Source organism: Xiphophorus hellerii, chromosome 21 (genome assembly GCF_003331165.1).
Source record: "Xiphophorus hellerii strain 12219 chromosome 21, Xiphophorus_hellerii-4.1, whole genome shotgun sequence".
In the NCBI taxonomy this organism is placed as follows: domain Eukaryota; kingdom Metazoa; phylum Chordata; class Actinopteri; order Cyprinodontiformes; family Poeciliidae; genus Xiphophorus; species Xiphophorus hellerii.
Genome location: NC_045692.1, coordinates 4,984,732 through 5,001,057, shown reverse-complemented (window position 1 = coordinate 5,001,057; position 16,326 = coordinate 4,984,732). Strand labels below are relative to the sequence as shown.

Sequence of the window (16,326 nt, the reverse complement as noted above, 5' to 3'; positions counted from 1 at the left end):
TAGAAAGGGTTTTTGCTAATAAGTTCCTCGGTTTAATAATAGATGACAAAATCAGTTGGAAACCTCATATTAAACATTTACAGAGTAAACTCAGTAGAAGTATATCCATATTGGCTAGAGCTAGACATGTATTGAATGTTGAATCACTTCATATTCTATATAACTCTCTGATTTTACCATATCTATCATATTGTTGTGAAGTGTGGGGAGTTAATTTCAAGAGCTCTTTACATCCGGTAACCGTCCTACAGAAACGAGCCATTAGAATCATCCATAATGTCGGTTATTATGAGCATACAAACCCGCTCTTCATAATATCCAGAATTCTCAAATTTGAGGAGCTTGTAGAATTTAAAATGGCTCAATTTATGTTCAAAGTATCTAAAAAGTTGTTACCTGAGCACATACAGAGCACGTTTTCTGAAAGAGAAGGGGGGTATTACTTAAGGGGTCACTCAAACTTCAAGATCCGCAATTTTAGAACAACAAGAAAAAGCTTCTGTATTTCAATTAAAGGTGTAAAGTTATGGAACAAGTTACATGAAGATTTAAAACAAAGCAATAGCTTAACACAATTCAAAAGAAAGTACAAGGAGGTAATTTTCAATAGATACACATATGGGTGACAGAAAGCAATAAGGTGTGTATTGCAGATAACAACTTGGTGTAAGGGTTTAGAAAGACAAACCAGCATAAAATGGAAAATGTATAGGTAAATATTAGTAACTGTTACTTCTGACTGCCACTTTGATTTTGATTTTTTTAATGACAGTAGGACTCTAAAGTTTCAAGTGTTTAGGGGGTAGGAGTTTATAAGTTCTCACTTCTTCCTACCCCATTTTGAGCATGATATGTTAACTGAAACAAAAAATCTGTATTTTCTCTTCTTTTTTATGCACTTCTTGTTACTGTGCACTATTTTATTTTTATATTTGTATCATGTTCGAATAAATTTCATTTCATTTCATTTCATTTCATAATAATGCAGCCACACTGACACAAATCTAAATAATCATAAAGTTAATATAGCGGTAAAATGTATATTGGTAATGATTAACAATATCTCAGTAGTAAACGTGTCATAACCACACGAAAATTTAACGACGCAAACAATAAAATGCCGTCTGCTTCCTTACCAGAATTATCACCTTTGCAATATTCTCTAAATGACTTGCAGCCCTAAACGGACCTAGTACTCTACAAGTGGGTCATTTTTGGGACGCATGTCAAAAACATGGAGAAATCAGAGCAGAGATGATTCAGGAGGCACAAAATGAACCTACTTCAATGGTCATTTCAGTTCCTAAACCCTAAAGCCTTGTGAAAACACGTGACCTGAGCTGAAGAATGGGGAGAAGCTCTTTGCTTCTTTCCCCCACACTGAATATCTGTACTCAAAGAAAAGGTTTGAATTTCAGTGTTTTCAGAGGGAGGTTATGCTGCTTTAAAAACATCTTAACCAATAAATAAGTAAAGACCTTTTTTTTGTTGTTGTTTTTTTAGCACCACAGCCATCATAGTAACTGTTCCCCGCTGGCAGGTGAACGCTCAAGAGGCCTCACGCTGTTAGACCACATTCCGCCCTGAGGGGAATGTGTCCCACAGAGGAGATATGAGTGTGAAGCTAGTATCATTAGCTGTGTCAAATTGTTTTGTGTTTGTCTTTGTGAGTTTTTTTTTTTTTGACGCGTGTGTCTCATAGCGGCTGGTTTCTTGTCTTTCTTGTGCCAGGTGAGCAACGGGACCGAGACGCCGAGCGGACGCCACTCTGCCACAGCCGAGACTCAGCAGCAGCAGCAGCAGCAGCAGCAAGAAGACGGAGACGGTTTCCAACAGGCGCCGAAGCAGTACAACTCTCTGCCACGGTGAGACATCAGCCTTCTTCCTCCCCCTCCTCCTCCTCATCTGTCTGTCTGCGCCTCACCCTCCCTGTGACTTATCACGTCCTCCCTGCCCTTTCTCAAACCCTTCATTTGACTTTTTCCATTTCTATCAATTTCTTTTTCCTCTCATGTTTTTTTCCTCAATCGTTCACTTATTGCTTTAGATGTCCTCAAAGTCACTGCCCCACAAAGCTACTTTCAACTCGTCCCGCAGACATTTTTAATGAATCTTACAAACGCTGTTTAGATGATTATTTTAATAAAAATGATTGCTTTGAATGGCAGTCATGACCGCTAGTCAGCCTGATTAAGTCGGTGCTGACTGAAAGGATCAGTCGCAAACATCAGCGCCGTATCGGAGAATTGCTCACCCCTACTTTTCCGTTTCTCCTCTGGTACGGCTCGAGTTCAGAGCTTCGGGGGGGGCTCTTCATCTCCCCAATCTTGTCCATCTCCATTCTTTTGGCGCTCCAACAAAAATGTACCATATCTTACATCTGGAGGCCGAGCATCAACATTTGCATTTGCATCTGTCTCTCTCTAAAATGTCGTTTCCGTTCCTCTGGAGCTTTTTAATCTCCCTTCAGCCTGTGCTGAAAAACCTCATGAAAAAAATGTAGTACAATGCTGAAGGCTAACATAGGAGGTTTGACAAGTTACACAGAGCACTTGTAGTCCAAAAAGTCCACAGGCTGCTGGATTCTGTCTTTCTGTTTTAGTTACCTTATTCTCTTCAGTTCATTTTATTTTTTTAATGCAAACCACTTTCTCTCCACTGCTGCTGACCAGTCGCTGCCCGATCGATAAAAACATGTTTCTGCGTCTGACTATGGATTTTCGGTCCATATGGACACATAATCAATATGATCTGTATAAGCCTGACTGATCTATGCGTTCCCTTCAAAGGTGTTATCTGCTGGCATCTCATGTGATGTGACAGTTGCCCGGAGGCATCCGCACAGTGAGTTGTGTTTCTCCTGGGAAAGTTCAGCTTGACCGGCCGGAGCTTCCTTTGATATGCCTTCCTCTCATAATCTCACAGAGGAAAAAAAGTTGATGAGTTCAGACTTGACACTTGACCCAGATTTAGACTTTTCGGAACTTGGGGTTCAATTATCCACGGGCCAGCTACCGGTACCAAGGAGAAGTAAGGTTTTGAAAGATAAGAGTTTCAGAACTGTTAATATTTTCTGTTGTATCAATTCTATGGTTCAAATAGTTTTTTAATGAGATGCTGGAGATTTCTTCAGTTGTGTAGAGACAGAGCAATGCAGTGTTGCCTTTCTCCCACAAGTTGCTGTGCATTTCTGGTCAGTTGACTGACAGAAGGCTACTATACTTTGAGTGGCATTTATCCCTCTTATTAAGAAAACAATGGTTTAAAAGTACAGTTAGCAAGCTAGTCTGTTAGCAGCTGACAGAAAGCTAGCTACTTGACGAATTAATCAGCTACATCCTGATCTCTTTACTTTCCCTGAGTATTGAATGGAGCAACCACATTTCGGCCCCCCTGGGGAAAAAAACGTGATTGTTTTTTTTTGTGTTTTTTTTTTAAAGGTTTTGTTGGCTCTAATGGCCTTTATTTGAAAGTAGTTCAACAGGAAAGAGGATAACAAGAGAGGGGGGAAACATGCGGCAAATGTCACCAGGCCGGGAGTCGAACCTGTGACCACCGGCACAAGGACTAAGGCCTCCTTACGTGGGTTGTGCTTTGCCCCTGCCCAACCACAGCACCCAAAAACGTGGTTGTTTTTTGTCAACATGGCCATGGCTTCTACTTGTTCAAGTCAAGCTAATTTGACTGTGGAAGTAGCATACCTAGCGCTATTTAGAAAAGTTGGGCATAGCTTGCTTAGAAACCAAACCTCACCTTCTTCCTCCTTTTTTCTTTTTGTTGATTTGATCACATTGTGAACTTTACCTGAATTGGCTCAGTTTCTCCTTACACCAGAACAGACAATTTAAATTTAAAATGTAAAAGTCTAGATGCTAGCCAGTTTTTTTGGTATTGAGTATACAGCATAAAGGTGAAGTGTTCTGTCCATGGTTAATTGTGATTAGACGTGTACCTTCTCTATAGTGCAATATTTCATTGTGTTTTGCCAATCTTACTTATGAAGTATTTGTGAGTTAATTTTCTAATCTTGTACAAAGTGTGTGTTATAAATCCTTGAATGCATCGAGGGCAGCCAGTCCTTATGAATAATGGTTGCTTTCCATTGCTGTCATCTTTCTTTATCAAAAGATTTAAGAAAACATTAGAAGTTTGGTTTGCATCCCTGTCAGTTTGTGCGCCCTTTAACTATTTTATTGCAAGTCAACAAAATAAAAGAAATATTATGCTACCAACTGTCTGTTTGTTGACAGGTTTTAGAGAAGCTAACGGGCACATAGGTTGTTTGGATGTCCGCTGTGGCAAAGTGGGTCGCTTTCTAAAGAGCATTCCATCTTGTGCAGAGGGTCTGTAGCGTTTGCTTGTCCAACAACTGGGTCACTACAACAAGTTTTCAACCATTGTTTTAAAAAGATTTAGAGATTTCCAACACCAGTTTTATACGTAGAGCTGATGTCAACACTACCTACACATCCTGTTGCCCCCACACCGTTGGTTTTATCTTTCAAAACTCACAACTGCGGTGAAAACTGCTGCATCAATTTGTGATTTATGAATGGATGGAGGGAGGGAGGGAGCTCAAAGGCCATTTGTATTTATAGTGTTACAATGGATCTGTTTTGTAAAGGTGGCGCGCAAATACCAGATGTACAAAAACGTATATTGTTTACAGGCGGCAATTAGAAATGATTAAATGTAGAAGTGGGGTTTTTTTTCTAGAAGTTTGCTCAAGTTTATTTCTCAGAATTAAATGAACAGCAATTTTTTTAAATTGCTATAATATGCTGAGTTGCCAGAGCAGCAGTAGGGATAACTGCTATCAATTAGCAATGCATTTTTCTTTGCTTTTTTTGTAAAAAAAAATGCAGCGAAAATATATTTAAGGTTGTCATATTGAGAATCTCAAAAAAGTCTCTGTCTAGCCCCTGATTACAGAGCTAAAACTTTACATCCTCACTCTAATAATCACAAACTTATCTGCTTTACAATATTTGCCTTTATTAGGCAAATAGTGACAACTTCTCCCCACCCCCGTTTACAGAAAGAAGGGGGAAAAAATTGAACGACGCAAAGAGCTTTGAGAAGAAGCCATGGTGGCTGGTTATCAGATGACAGCCAGGCTTAACTCTCCTTGTGGGATGTGAGGATTGGAAGAGAACTAATGAAGGCTTGTTGTTGGAGCAGGATTAGTGGCGACAGGCGGCGGAGAGCGAGACGGGCCCGGAGAGGAACAAGTGTTTTAGTAGGAGCGGGGAACCACTGATTAGCCTGAAAGAGAAACTTACACACACAAATTCACACCCAGGCGCGCAGGTTGTTGTTGTTGTTGAGATAAGGTTCTCAACTCAGGGGGTCACTGGGTTCCTAATGCAGGCTGAGAGAGTCTGGGAAACGTTGGATTTTGATTTAGAATGAGAGTCATGAATCTATATAGACTTTGACTTGCATATTATATTGATTTTGTGACTTTTATTAATGATTATTAGCGGTTAATCATTTCAACGGCTGCACAAGCAAGAATTTTTAAGCATATATTTTTAAAAACAAGGCTTGATTTTATGAGTTGAGTTCATTCGTCTATCTGTCTTATCAGTTGTTCATCTGGTAATTCATTTATCATCCATCCATTCTTCATTCATTTATTCCGTAATTCATCCATCCATCCATTCATACATGCAACATTTCATCCATCCATCCATCCATCCATCCAGCGTTTGAAGATATTTATGTTTAGATCTTATCATTTTTAGAACTGTTCTCCAGTAAATCCACAGAGGGCTGAACGTACCTGATCATGTTCCATCTCTGCTGGTTTCAGTGTGATGAATCCAGGATCCCTGAGCTTCAGTAGCCAGCGGTTCCTTCCTGTGGCTTCCTCCACCAGAACAATATTATTTTTCCAATTCCAAGTTTAAAAAACATTTTTTGTGTCCATTACAGGAATGACTGCTCCATTGTGCGTTGGATGCATTTAAGGGCTTTTCTGTAATCAGCTTAAGTCTGTAATGTGTGTGTGTGTGTGTGTGTGTGTGTGCGTGGGCGTGTGTGTGTGGAGGTAATCTTTCTCCTACTTCTCATGAAGTCTGATTTTTCCCAGCTGCTTTAAAGAAGCACACAGCGGCCACAAATTTTTCCTCCAAGCCAACTTCCTGCCTTTGTTTGTTATTTTCCGTCATTCTGAATCCATCCTACTTTTTGCTAACACGGTTTTTTTTTCCACCTCCCGTTTTCTCCTTTTGTAAGTGGAACTAATCTATTCTGTGACATATTCTGGCTCAGAGGTAGAGGCGATAAGAGAACTAGATCTTTGGACACATCGATCGCGGCTACATTCCTGCGTGGAACAAACAATGCCTAAATCCGTTCTCTTCTGTCACAGAAAGGCCTAAAAGGTCATCCGGGAACTGCAGACCGCAGCCTGGTGCAACAGGCATCCTGAGTTTAAAGTGAGCTAACTCCCTCATGAGCGCCGTTGGCTGCTGCGCGAGCCAAGGCAGAGCGTGAATGCGTGGCGGCTTGCCCAGACAGCGAAACCCAGATACAGAGCATGTGGTGGGGCTCTCTCTGCAGTCTGTCCCTGCATCTGTCCTTGCATCAATTACACTCTTTCATCCTCATGTGCACAATGTAACAAAAAAAAAAAAAGAAAGAAATAAAAAATCAGCGTGTTTAAGGTCACATTGTAGGACACATAAAAACATATGTATCTGGCCCCACATGCGTGAATCAGCTTTGCGTTTGTGTTGATTTAATGCTAATTTTGTATGGGCTTACAGATGGTTTACAGTAGTAAATAGCCTAATAGTGATGAGATAAAACATAAACACCGGATTAAACATCTCTATCATCAGGCTATTGCATATCTCAGGATGCTACCCTAAATAAATCACACTGTAGCATCGGCTTCATCTGATAGGGAGGCCAGTTCCTTTCAAACAGAGCATTTGGCTTTTTTGTATGGTGCAGGAATGAGACTTTCAACCTAGAGACTCTTACATGCTGCGTTTATACACCTTTGCTTGGTCTTTCTGTAAGTACAGCCTAAATATTTTTGTAATGATCCCATAAAAACATGCAGCACTTAGAGCAATTGTAGATAAAAAAAAAAGTCAATTTGTGAAGAAGAAAAAAAAACCTCAGAAATTTTGAGATTAATCTCATACGTTTTGTAGAGAACAAAACAAGGACATTTCTGAGCTTAATGTCAAACAAATCAGAAGTTTTGAGATTGTCAGAGAATTCCTAGAATAAACTTGGATTATTTTTTTTTGTTGAAAATTTCTGAGATTAATCTCAAATCGTCCTTTCTTTCTTTCTCTCTCGCAAATGTTCGACTTTTGGAGCTCAGAAAATGTTTGTGTTTTTTCCTGAAAATTTCTAAAATTAATCTCAAAACGTCTGCGCTTTTTGGCAGACATGTACTCCTCCATTTTGTTTTCTATCTAAAATAGCCTTGATACAACAATGTAAACACATGACCGTTACGTGCTTCGGAATGCAGATGCTTTGTCTGCGCTCATGAAGATTTGATCATCTTTATATTCTGAATGCTTGGGATGTCTCCTCTTAACAGCAGACCAGCACACTTTTTAGTTATTTCAGAAAATGATTTGACCATTTGGAAGTTGCTCATATTGCTGTCAACTTAGTAACGTTTCATTGCTGTCATGCTGCCTTTTATTTAATTCTAGAGTTACTGGAATTCAAGCATCCACCATTTGGCTATTTCTTAGCTTTTCTTGTTTTTGATTATTTTAGGAGAAAAAAAAACAGCAATTTCCCCAGTAGTGAGAGTGTGAATATATTACTATATTGTTATATTTTTGAATGACCGCAAGCCCACTGGCTGGAGCTTATCTCTGAAGCCCATGAGTTCTGTTGCTAAGAATAAAACTGAGTGCTTTGGCCCTTGATGTGTATTGAAAGAAGCTTTACAGTTTTTTGTTTATTTCTGCCAAACGCAAGGGATATTTGATGAGTTTCTTCTTCTGCAGACTTCACAGTTTCAGTTTGAACAGAGGGTCCGCGTTTGAGCTGAAGAATCCCAAACTGTTTGTGTCTGGAACGAGACCCCCGGGGGCCAATAAGACACAGTTTTGTCCTAAAAGCATCCTGAGACGGCGTTCGCTCAAACTTTTTTTTTTTTTTTTTTTTTTACCACACAACGGGTCACTGAGTTGCGAAGAGGGTTTTCTCTTAGCACTCTCCATGAAAAAACTCGTTGCTGGTCTCCCATCTTGCGTTAGGCATTAGTGAAGAAAAAAAACAAAAACGTAATAAACCATAAAAGTTGACAGGAAACATCAGTAAACCATAAAATGGTTTAAAACTGTTGATTTGATGTGAAGTTGCCATGAATAAATTGATCGGTGAAAACAGTCATTTGTACATTTTACATTTGTGCATTCACTTTATAAGTTGTTTTCATGTTCATTTTAGGAATAGCATTATTGTCCTTAAGTTGAATTTGTTGGGGTTTTTTTTACAGTGAATCACTGACTCCAGCACCAGGTTTAGTCATAAAAATCACCAACAACAACGTCATCTAACCATGAAAGACAACAAATGTTTTACCCATAATTTTACAGTGGAATTTGGGCAATTTCACCGTAAAATTAAAACATTTTCAAAATTATTTTTTTACAGTGTTTTAATTGATCCTGATCATGGACGGACAGTTAACCCTTTTCCAGAGAAGGCTTTCCACCGCTAATTTCTGTTAAGAACAGCAGGTTTGTTACAGAGAGCTGTTTTATTTTTATTTTCCCCGAGTCGGGACTTGACGTGCGTGCGTCTCGTGCCGTCCTGTCAGCGTAGAGGCCGGCCGGCCGGCCGGCTGGAGACGAGTAGAAGGCAGAGAACGCTGCGAGGCCCGCTATTACTCTGTCTGTTCTGTAAGTGCACCCACCTGCGTCTCCAAATGGAAGTTAAATGGATCAAAGCAGACATTTCTTCTTTGTCTGTGAGGTTTTAGCTGTTGTGTTTGTTTACTACGTGGAACTAATTGTCCCGTGGGCATTTTCAGGCTTCTGCCATTTGTTTCCTGTCCATTGCGTGTCTCACTTATTATGCCGCTGGATGCAGGGTAATCAAGCAGCAATGCTTAAACAGATTCCTCTTTTCTTCCCTCATGCTGTTCCTAGTATTTTAAGGGAAAGGAAGGTAATGGCACGTCCTTCTTTTGTTCTCGCTGTTGGTACAAAAAACAAATCAAGGCAAGATGTTTTCAGTTCCTTCAGATTTGGTTCATACCCTTTATATCAGAGCATTATGATATTAGGAGAGCATAGCTGTGACAATATGAGCAAACATTTGAACATTTGATCCAAATTCTGGAAGAAAATAAGAAATGTATTACTTCTTTTTGAACAAAGCTTTATTCGAATAGTCGTTTCACGTCGACATTTCCCGTTTGACTTTATTGGAGTTTCTTTGACTCATTACCTGCTGAAACTTTTTGTTACGCACAAACAAGTAGTGTCCCCAATTATATTAAAGGCACAGAGAGGCTCAATGCATTGCACTCAACTGATCAGCTGTAATTTATTGCAGTCCAAGAACTTTTTCTATAACTTTGCGTTATTCTAAACTAGTAGTTTTTAAACTGTTAAACTGTCTGGTGTTAAAAGTCTGGGATGTGTTTTCTAAGCTGACCCTCACCTGAGGGTCACAGATGGACTCAGTTCACTGATTTAAGACTTCCAAAGTAGGAATGTACGAAATATCGGCACCAATATCGGTATCGGCCGATATGAGTAATTTTTTAAACATATCGCTATCAGGATGCTCGAGAAATATACCCATTTGCAATGTATTTTTTAGGACACCAGTCACGTAAAAAAGAATGATTATTATCATTATAGTGCACTCAGTAACTGCATTTAATTGAAAATTTTAATTTATTGATGCTTTCATTGAACAGACATTGGAGAAAGTAGTATACCTAACAATCCCAACAATGCGGATAATTTCAAATGTCATTAATTGGAATTTATTGTGACAATGATGAATGATAAAGGATCACTTTTACAAGTAACCCTCCTGCTTGTCTTTTTTTTTTTTTTTTTTTTTTTTCAGGCAACCTCGAAAGAACCCCAGCATGGCGTCCCAGGATTCCTGGGAGCGGTCCTACCCACCGTCCGAGGGATTCCAGACGCCCAAAGAGAACGCCCGGCTCTCCACGGGTCCGGGCCCTCGCAACGGCTTCCCGGGGAAACCCAGCCTGAACGCCCGGGTCCTGCTGGAGACCCAGGAGCTGCTGAGGCAGGAGCAAAGGCGGAGAGAACAGGAGGCCAGCAAAACCCGAGCAGCTCTCGCGCAGGAGGCCGCTAACAGCAGCAGCGGCTCCGGCGCCGGCGTCTACCACCACAGCCAGGCCTCAACCCCAGGCCACGCCCCAAACCACACCCCAAACCACACCCACACCTCACAGCGGTCCAAAGGCCCCTACAGGCAGGATGTTCCTCCATCACCCACACAGCTGGCCAAACTGGGCCACCGTCAGGGCTCAGAGAAGGGACGGTTTTTATATTCCCGAGGGCAGGAGGGAACGGGAAGAGATCCGAACAAGCATTTACACAGCATGAACGCAAAGTAGGCAACGAGTCTGCTTTTATATACTTAGGTAAAAAAAAAAAGTATTGATCGGTTATAAATTTGTAATATTTTAAAGACAGATTTTTTTAAATAATATAAAATTCATAGTTGTTTTTTTTTTTTAGCTGTAACAAAAGTAAATCAGAGAGGTTAACTGTTTCATATATTTTGTATAAAGTGCCTTTCTTCTCTTTGTCACCCATCCATCCATCATATAAGGTCAAACACAGATGTTTTGTACCCTCCGCACTGCAAAAACACTCAATCTTACCAGGTATTTTGTCTTTTTTGTATAATTTCTAGATAAGACAAAACTAACTTAGAAGTAGCTTTTCAGCTACATATAGGAACTTGTTTTAGTTCAATAACTCTTGAATGACAAATTATAAAACTTCTTGATAGAAGTGAAATAATCTGCCAGTGGAATTCTGCCTGTCACTGAAATAAGTTTTTCTGGGCGATAAATTGTCCTGGGAGTTATCGCGATAAACAATAATATTGCTGTTTTGATACCTTTTTCTCAAAGATCAATGAACTTTACATTCTAATGAACTATTAACATTGGAACTGGAATATGTTTTAAATATGCAAAATAATAACTATAGTAATAATAATAAAAAAAGAAACAAATAAAGTGAGCGAAATTGTCCTTCAAAATATCAATTAGTTGAGACCAAAGCAGCAGACTGAAGACTTTGGTGATTCAGTTTTTGGTTAAAAAGAAAAGAGAGAAAATGGAACAATGATAAATCATGCAGATGGAAATTATCAAGTTCGTTTTAATTCACAATGTGATATAAGACTTTGTCGCTTTATTGTGACAGGCCTCACTAGAACTTGCACTTTCATTTGTCTGTAGTGTCCAAACGTTTTGCTCTGGGAGCCAAAAGTTGCAAATTTTAACTCGTATTTCATTTCATTAATATTGAATATGACAAAAATTGTTTATTGTGATTTTTTTTGATTTTTTTTGTTATATCTTGCTCGATAAAATCTTTTTTAGTGAACTCTACAAATCCATTCAGATCAAAAACACAAACAAAAAATTCTTTTCGTTGCCTTTTTCAAAGCAAGACTGACAATTTCCAAATTTCCGGGCGTCATCAGTTGTTTTCTAATTTGTCGGCCAAAGTTTTACCGTTTTTGACTCGCAGTCGGGAGTCGAGGGCGGCCGATAAAAATCATTTCAAGGGCCACAAATGGCCCCCAGGCCACACTTTGGACGCTTCCTACATCCTGATGAAAAGTTACTCGTAACCCAGTTTTGTCTTCAAGCGTATTAAGATATTTGCTCTAAAGCGAACCAAAAATACTTCAGATGTGATGAGCTCATGGATCTCTGTTGGTTTAACCAGGTTTATTGTTGCTCTTCATGTCTGCCTGTGTGATTAGTGCAGGCAGGAACCGACATGCAGACACACACACAGGACTGGAGGTTTAAGGAGCTTGGGCCAACTGTGAAGTCAAAGCTTGGATTTCGGGCACACACACACACACCCACACACGCCCACATGCCCTCACACACACGCCCTCCTCCTATATTCACTATGATAATCCTGAGTTCTCTCTTCCTCTCGGCTGGCTGCTTTATCTCGGCGTTCTCTCCTCACGCCGTCGCCCTCATCCCTCCGCTCCCTCAGTCGAAGAAGAAAACAGCTTTAGATCTCCTTTTATTCTCGCTCTGCTCCACTCACCCAGGGACAACCGGCAGAACAAAACGGGGTCAGCGTCGGGTTATTAATTAATGCGTCGAGTCAAAAATGAACGCGGCCCTTTGTGTGTGTTTGCTGTCATGTGCGGAGGCGGGCGGGGCGGGGAGGGTGACGCCGCCGCCTCTGGCTTCACCTAGTAGTGACTCGGTTGTAACCAGAGCTGTTTCTCAATGAATATTTCATCGCCATGGGAGACCGGCACGTCGGCTGTGCAGTTGGTGCCTCTCTGTACAATGGAGCTGATTTTTGTTTTCCCTCTTGATTGTGGCCATTCATAAGAACCCACTCAGGAGCCCTTTCTTTGTTCAGTCAATAATTAGCGGCGCGTTGTGTTTCCGTGCTCAGTTTACCGGGAGAGGTCTGGCAGTGTGAGGCTTTTTAATGATAAGGAAATTAAAGGTGAGGATTTTTGGAAGAACCAGCAGAGTAACGTCAGGGTTTCTCCCCAGAAGGGCCTGCTGAGCCTGGCAGCAGGACGCTCCACCAGCTGCCTGATGTGTTTTTGAGTTCAAAAATGTGAAAAGTTGGGGCGTGCTGTGGTGGCGTAGGGGATAACGTGACCCACGTTTGGAGGCCTTGAGTCCTCGACGCCTTGAGTCCTTTGCCGACATCCCTCTCTCCTTCCCCCTTTCCTGTCTGCCTACTTTCATATAAGGGACACTAGAGCCCACAAAAGACCCCCTGGAGGGGAGAAAAAAAAAAGTGAAAAGTTGCAAAAATTTGTAGGTGAACGAGCAGGCATCAGAACTTGGAAATAAGAGCGTGTGAGGCCAACAGGAAGTTTGATTTTTCCTTACCTTTTGTATTATTAGATGATCCAGTTTCAATAAATGATCAGTTTATCTTCGGGCATTAGCATATACTTTGCAGAGATGCTAACAACTCTCTATGAGCCTCCGTATTCTTGGTTTATACGTCTTAAACCCATAATACATAAGATTACACAAGTCCAAAGTACTGCAGTACTCCCTTTGTAAACAATATACCATGATATGGTTCACATAAAGTTCAAACCTAGCAAAGTCCTTAAAGGAAAGCTGATTGGAACTGATCAGAATCTCAGCTGCAGACCAAGTTCAACTAAATCAGATGTTTCTAATTTTATGTATCAGCTGCAGGAATCAACTGCTTGCTGCCTAAGTGCACGAAAACATCGCCACTGGCTTTTGAAAACATACAGTACGTGTCATTCATCATGTGACAGTATGTTAAACTGGTGTCCCTACAGAAAGAACAACATTCAGCCCAGTTCTTTAGGTCCATGTGGAATACGTCACCAGACCTGTCTTACTTCCAGAGTTTCACTCTTATAGAGTAAAATATTGCAGTCACATCCTGATCTGTGACAGTTTAGAAGGTTGTTGGTCTACAGTTTTTAGCGTAATAGCTGTATCCTTTTTTTTCCCCCCTAATCAATCCTAATCAGCATCCAAAGCATCCATGTTTGACTCTTGACGAGTTCAGGATAATGTAGTGTTGGTTTTCAGAGAACATTCTTCCACATGCTTGCTGTGTCTCATGCAGGCTAACAGCAGCTAATAGTTGTTCTGTCTGCAGATTTTTTCACCTGAGCTGCGGATCTCTGCAGCCCCTCCAGAGTTATCATGGGTTTCTTGGCTGTTCTTGCCTGGCCTGTCACTCGCTGCGTTTCAGTTGACCATAAAATTATGCAAATTGGAATTCTGAAAATAAATTTGCCTAATGGAAACATGACAATTTTGATAAAAGACTCTTTTCAATAAAAACTTTTTGCGCTACTATCAACAAGGTGGTTTTTCAGTTTTAAAATTGGTGTATTTTGTAAAACTGCAATGGAAACACAAGTTCATATTCAGCATCGACGGCATTATTTATGGGCACTACTTGGACATTGCGCAGCTAGCTCCACCAGAGGCCTCATGACAGAATTCATCAAAAGTTAAGTTTCTTCGTATTGAATATGTTGCTTTTCTGTAAAACCAGCAACTACAGTTTTCCCAAAACGCTGCGTGCTTGGGGGGTTGTTCCGTCAGACCGTCAGTTCCCAAAACCACACAAAGAAACGCCTCATAAAAACGCAAACAGGACCGGTGCGACCACGCCAGACCACGCACAGGGTGAAAAGCTCGGGGTCCAAATGATCCCCTCCCTTAAGACCGTGGGAGCGTCAATAGAAACAGTTTTATTTTGCTTGGTTCAAAGAGGTACAGTAGTTATGATCCTACCCTGCTTTTGACGACTCGCTGCACATCCTACTGTTTGACTTCCTTAACCAGAACCTGAATAAGAAGCTTGATGTTCTTCACAGCTGAATAAAAAGGCATCTAGTGAAACATGCTACCTTATATATACATTAAAAAAAAGCAACCCAGCTCCTGTTTGCCTTCCCAGCATGCTTCTGCGTAGGTGGCCATGTGTTTCTGTTTCTGTAAACACCGCCAGTGACTGGACTCGTCGGCCGCCGTACGGACGGCTCGGCCGCCGAGTGGGAGGGAGAGGAGATGGGAGGCCTGACCCCTCTGGGTGACTCAGCGGATGCAGTAATCAGCAGCGCCCCTCTGAGTCTCCGGCACAAACGGGGAGGTTAGCGGCGAGGCGCTTTTTCAGCCGCTTTCATCTGCGCGTCTGTTCAGCGTCGTTCCAGGTTCAGATCTGCTGCTCTGCTCGGCTGAAAGTTCTGCCAGCTTTCCGAGTGTGTGTGTGTGTGGGGGTGGGTGTGTGTGTGTGTGTGTGTGTGTGGGGGTGTGTGTGTGTGTGTCGGATGGCTCTGCTCGTACTCAGCAGCTTTATTAACCAATGTTCTGTATGTTTTATCGTAAACTGGAGGGACGCCTGCAATAATGTGTTTTTTTTTCATCACATGCAAATTTGATCATGTTTTATATATTATTTGTGTTGTATAATTAATGTTTGAATGCCGGACTTTTTCCCATAAAGCTATTGTTTTCGGGGGACTTTTTGTCTTTTTTTTTAAACGACCAAAAGAGAAATATATTATTGTTTCATTGTGTTTTTATGACCATCCTTCATTGTGTTTTATTATCCACAGTATGGCACTATGCTGGTGAAAAATGACTAACGTAAGCACTGTGCAATTTCCCCCTTTTTTTTCTTTTTTTTTTACAATGATGTATTAAGAAATGTCTTTGCTGTTCTCTTTACATACAGTCTGCACTTGTCAGTGAATAAATTGAGGGTAGTCTCAGCCTTTGTAACAATAACTTCTCTTGATTGTGTTGCTTTAACATTCACAAATGGCTTCTCTCCCAGAGAAAGATGCATAATTAAAGGCAAACAATGAATATCTTATTTCCTGCTGCCGCTGTGCAGCTGCTGCACTGACTCTGCTTATTTTCTCATTATAAATATAACATTAGCTATTCATTTTTTTTCTTTTTCAGTAGTAAACATATTTAATATTGGAGACTTGTAGCTTGTCCTTTAGAAGTCTAGTTGGCCGACTTTTGAAGAAGCCAAGTATTCTGGACTTAATCACATTTTATCATGTTCCAACCTCAAACCTTTCTTTTTTTAACACTTTATGTTCTTTATTCAAACAACAAACATCCGATCATTTACATTTTCTCAATTATAGAATGTGTCATCATAGAGGACAAGGATTCAGGGATCAGGCAACATTTTCTATTTGCTGCTACATCAGCAGCTCTAACTCAAAGCTTCAACAGAAAAAAGTACCAAAAAGAAAAAAAAAAATCAGTTTTTGTCCATCTCTTTATCTTCCACTCCTCATAAGTCAGTGGAACAGCTGGCCAGGAGGGCTTTCACTGAGAGCTCAGATTAACTTCCAATAACATCCTGCGATGACTCCAAAGCGCATAAAAAAACCAAAAGTCAGATTTTATGATGTTCAACTCCAGGAGAAAGGGTAGATTATTTTTGTTTTGTTTTGTTTTTGGATTGTAGATTTGAAAAAGGTTCCTGCCAAATCTGCCCCTCTCAGTCACAGACAGGCTTTTGAGAGAATCCATCTGGTCGGCCTGGAAACACTGGGAAAGCTAGACACGCAGCCCAGATAAAGATA

The 16,326-nt window shown here is 40.7% G+C and overlaps 1 protein-coding gene across 2 annotated transcripts in view; it reads left to right on the top strand.

Annotated features, from left to right (window-relative positions):
- Positions 1–15,593, top strand: part of LOC116711717 (partitioning defective 3 homolog) — a 396,764-nt gene extending 381,171 nt beyond the window's left edge. For both annotated transcript variants that reach the window (XM_032551185.1, XM_032551184.1), the window contains 2 exons: positions 1,732–1,865; positions 10,075–15,593. In XM_032551185.1, coding sequence (XP_032407076.1) covers positions 1,732–1,865; positions 10,075–10,594 — 654 coding nt within the window. In that variant the 3' untranslated portion in view covers positions 10,595–15,593. The remainder of the gene's footprint in view (positions 1–1,731; positions 1,866–10,074) is intronic.
- The last annotated feature ends 733 nt before the right edge of the window (positions 15,594–16,326 follow it).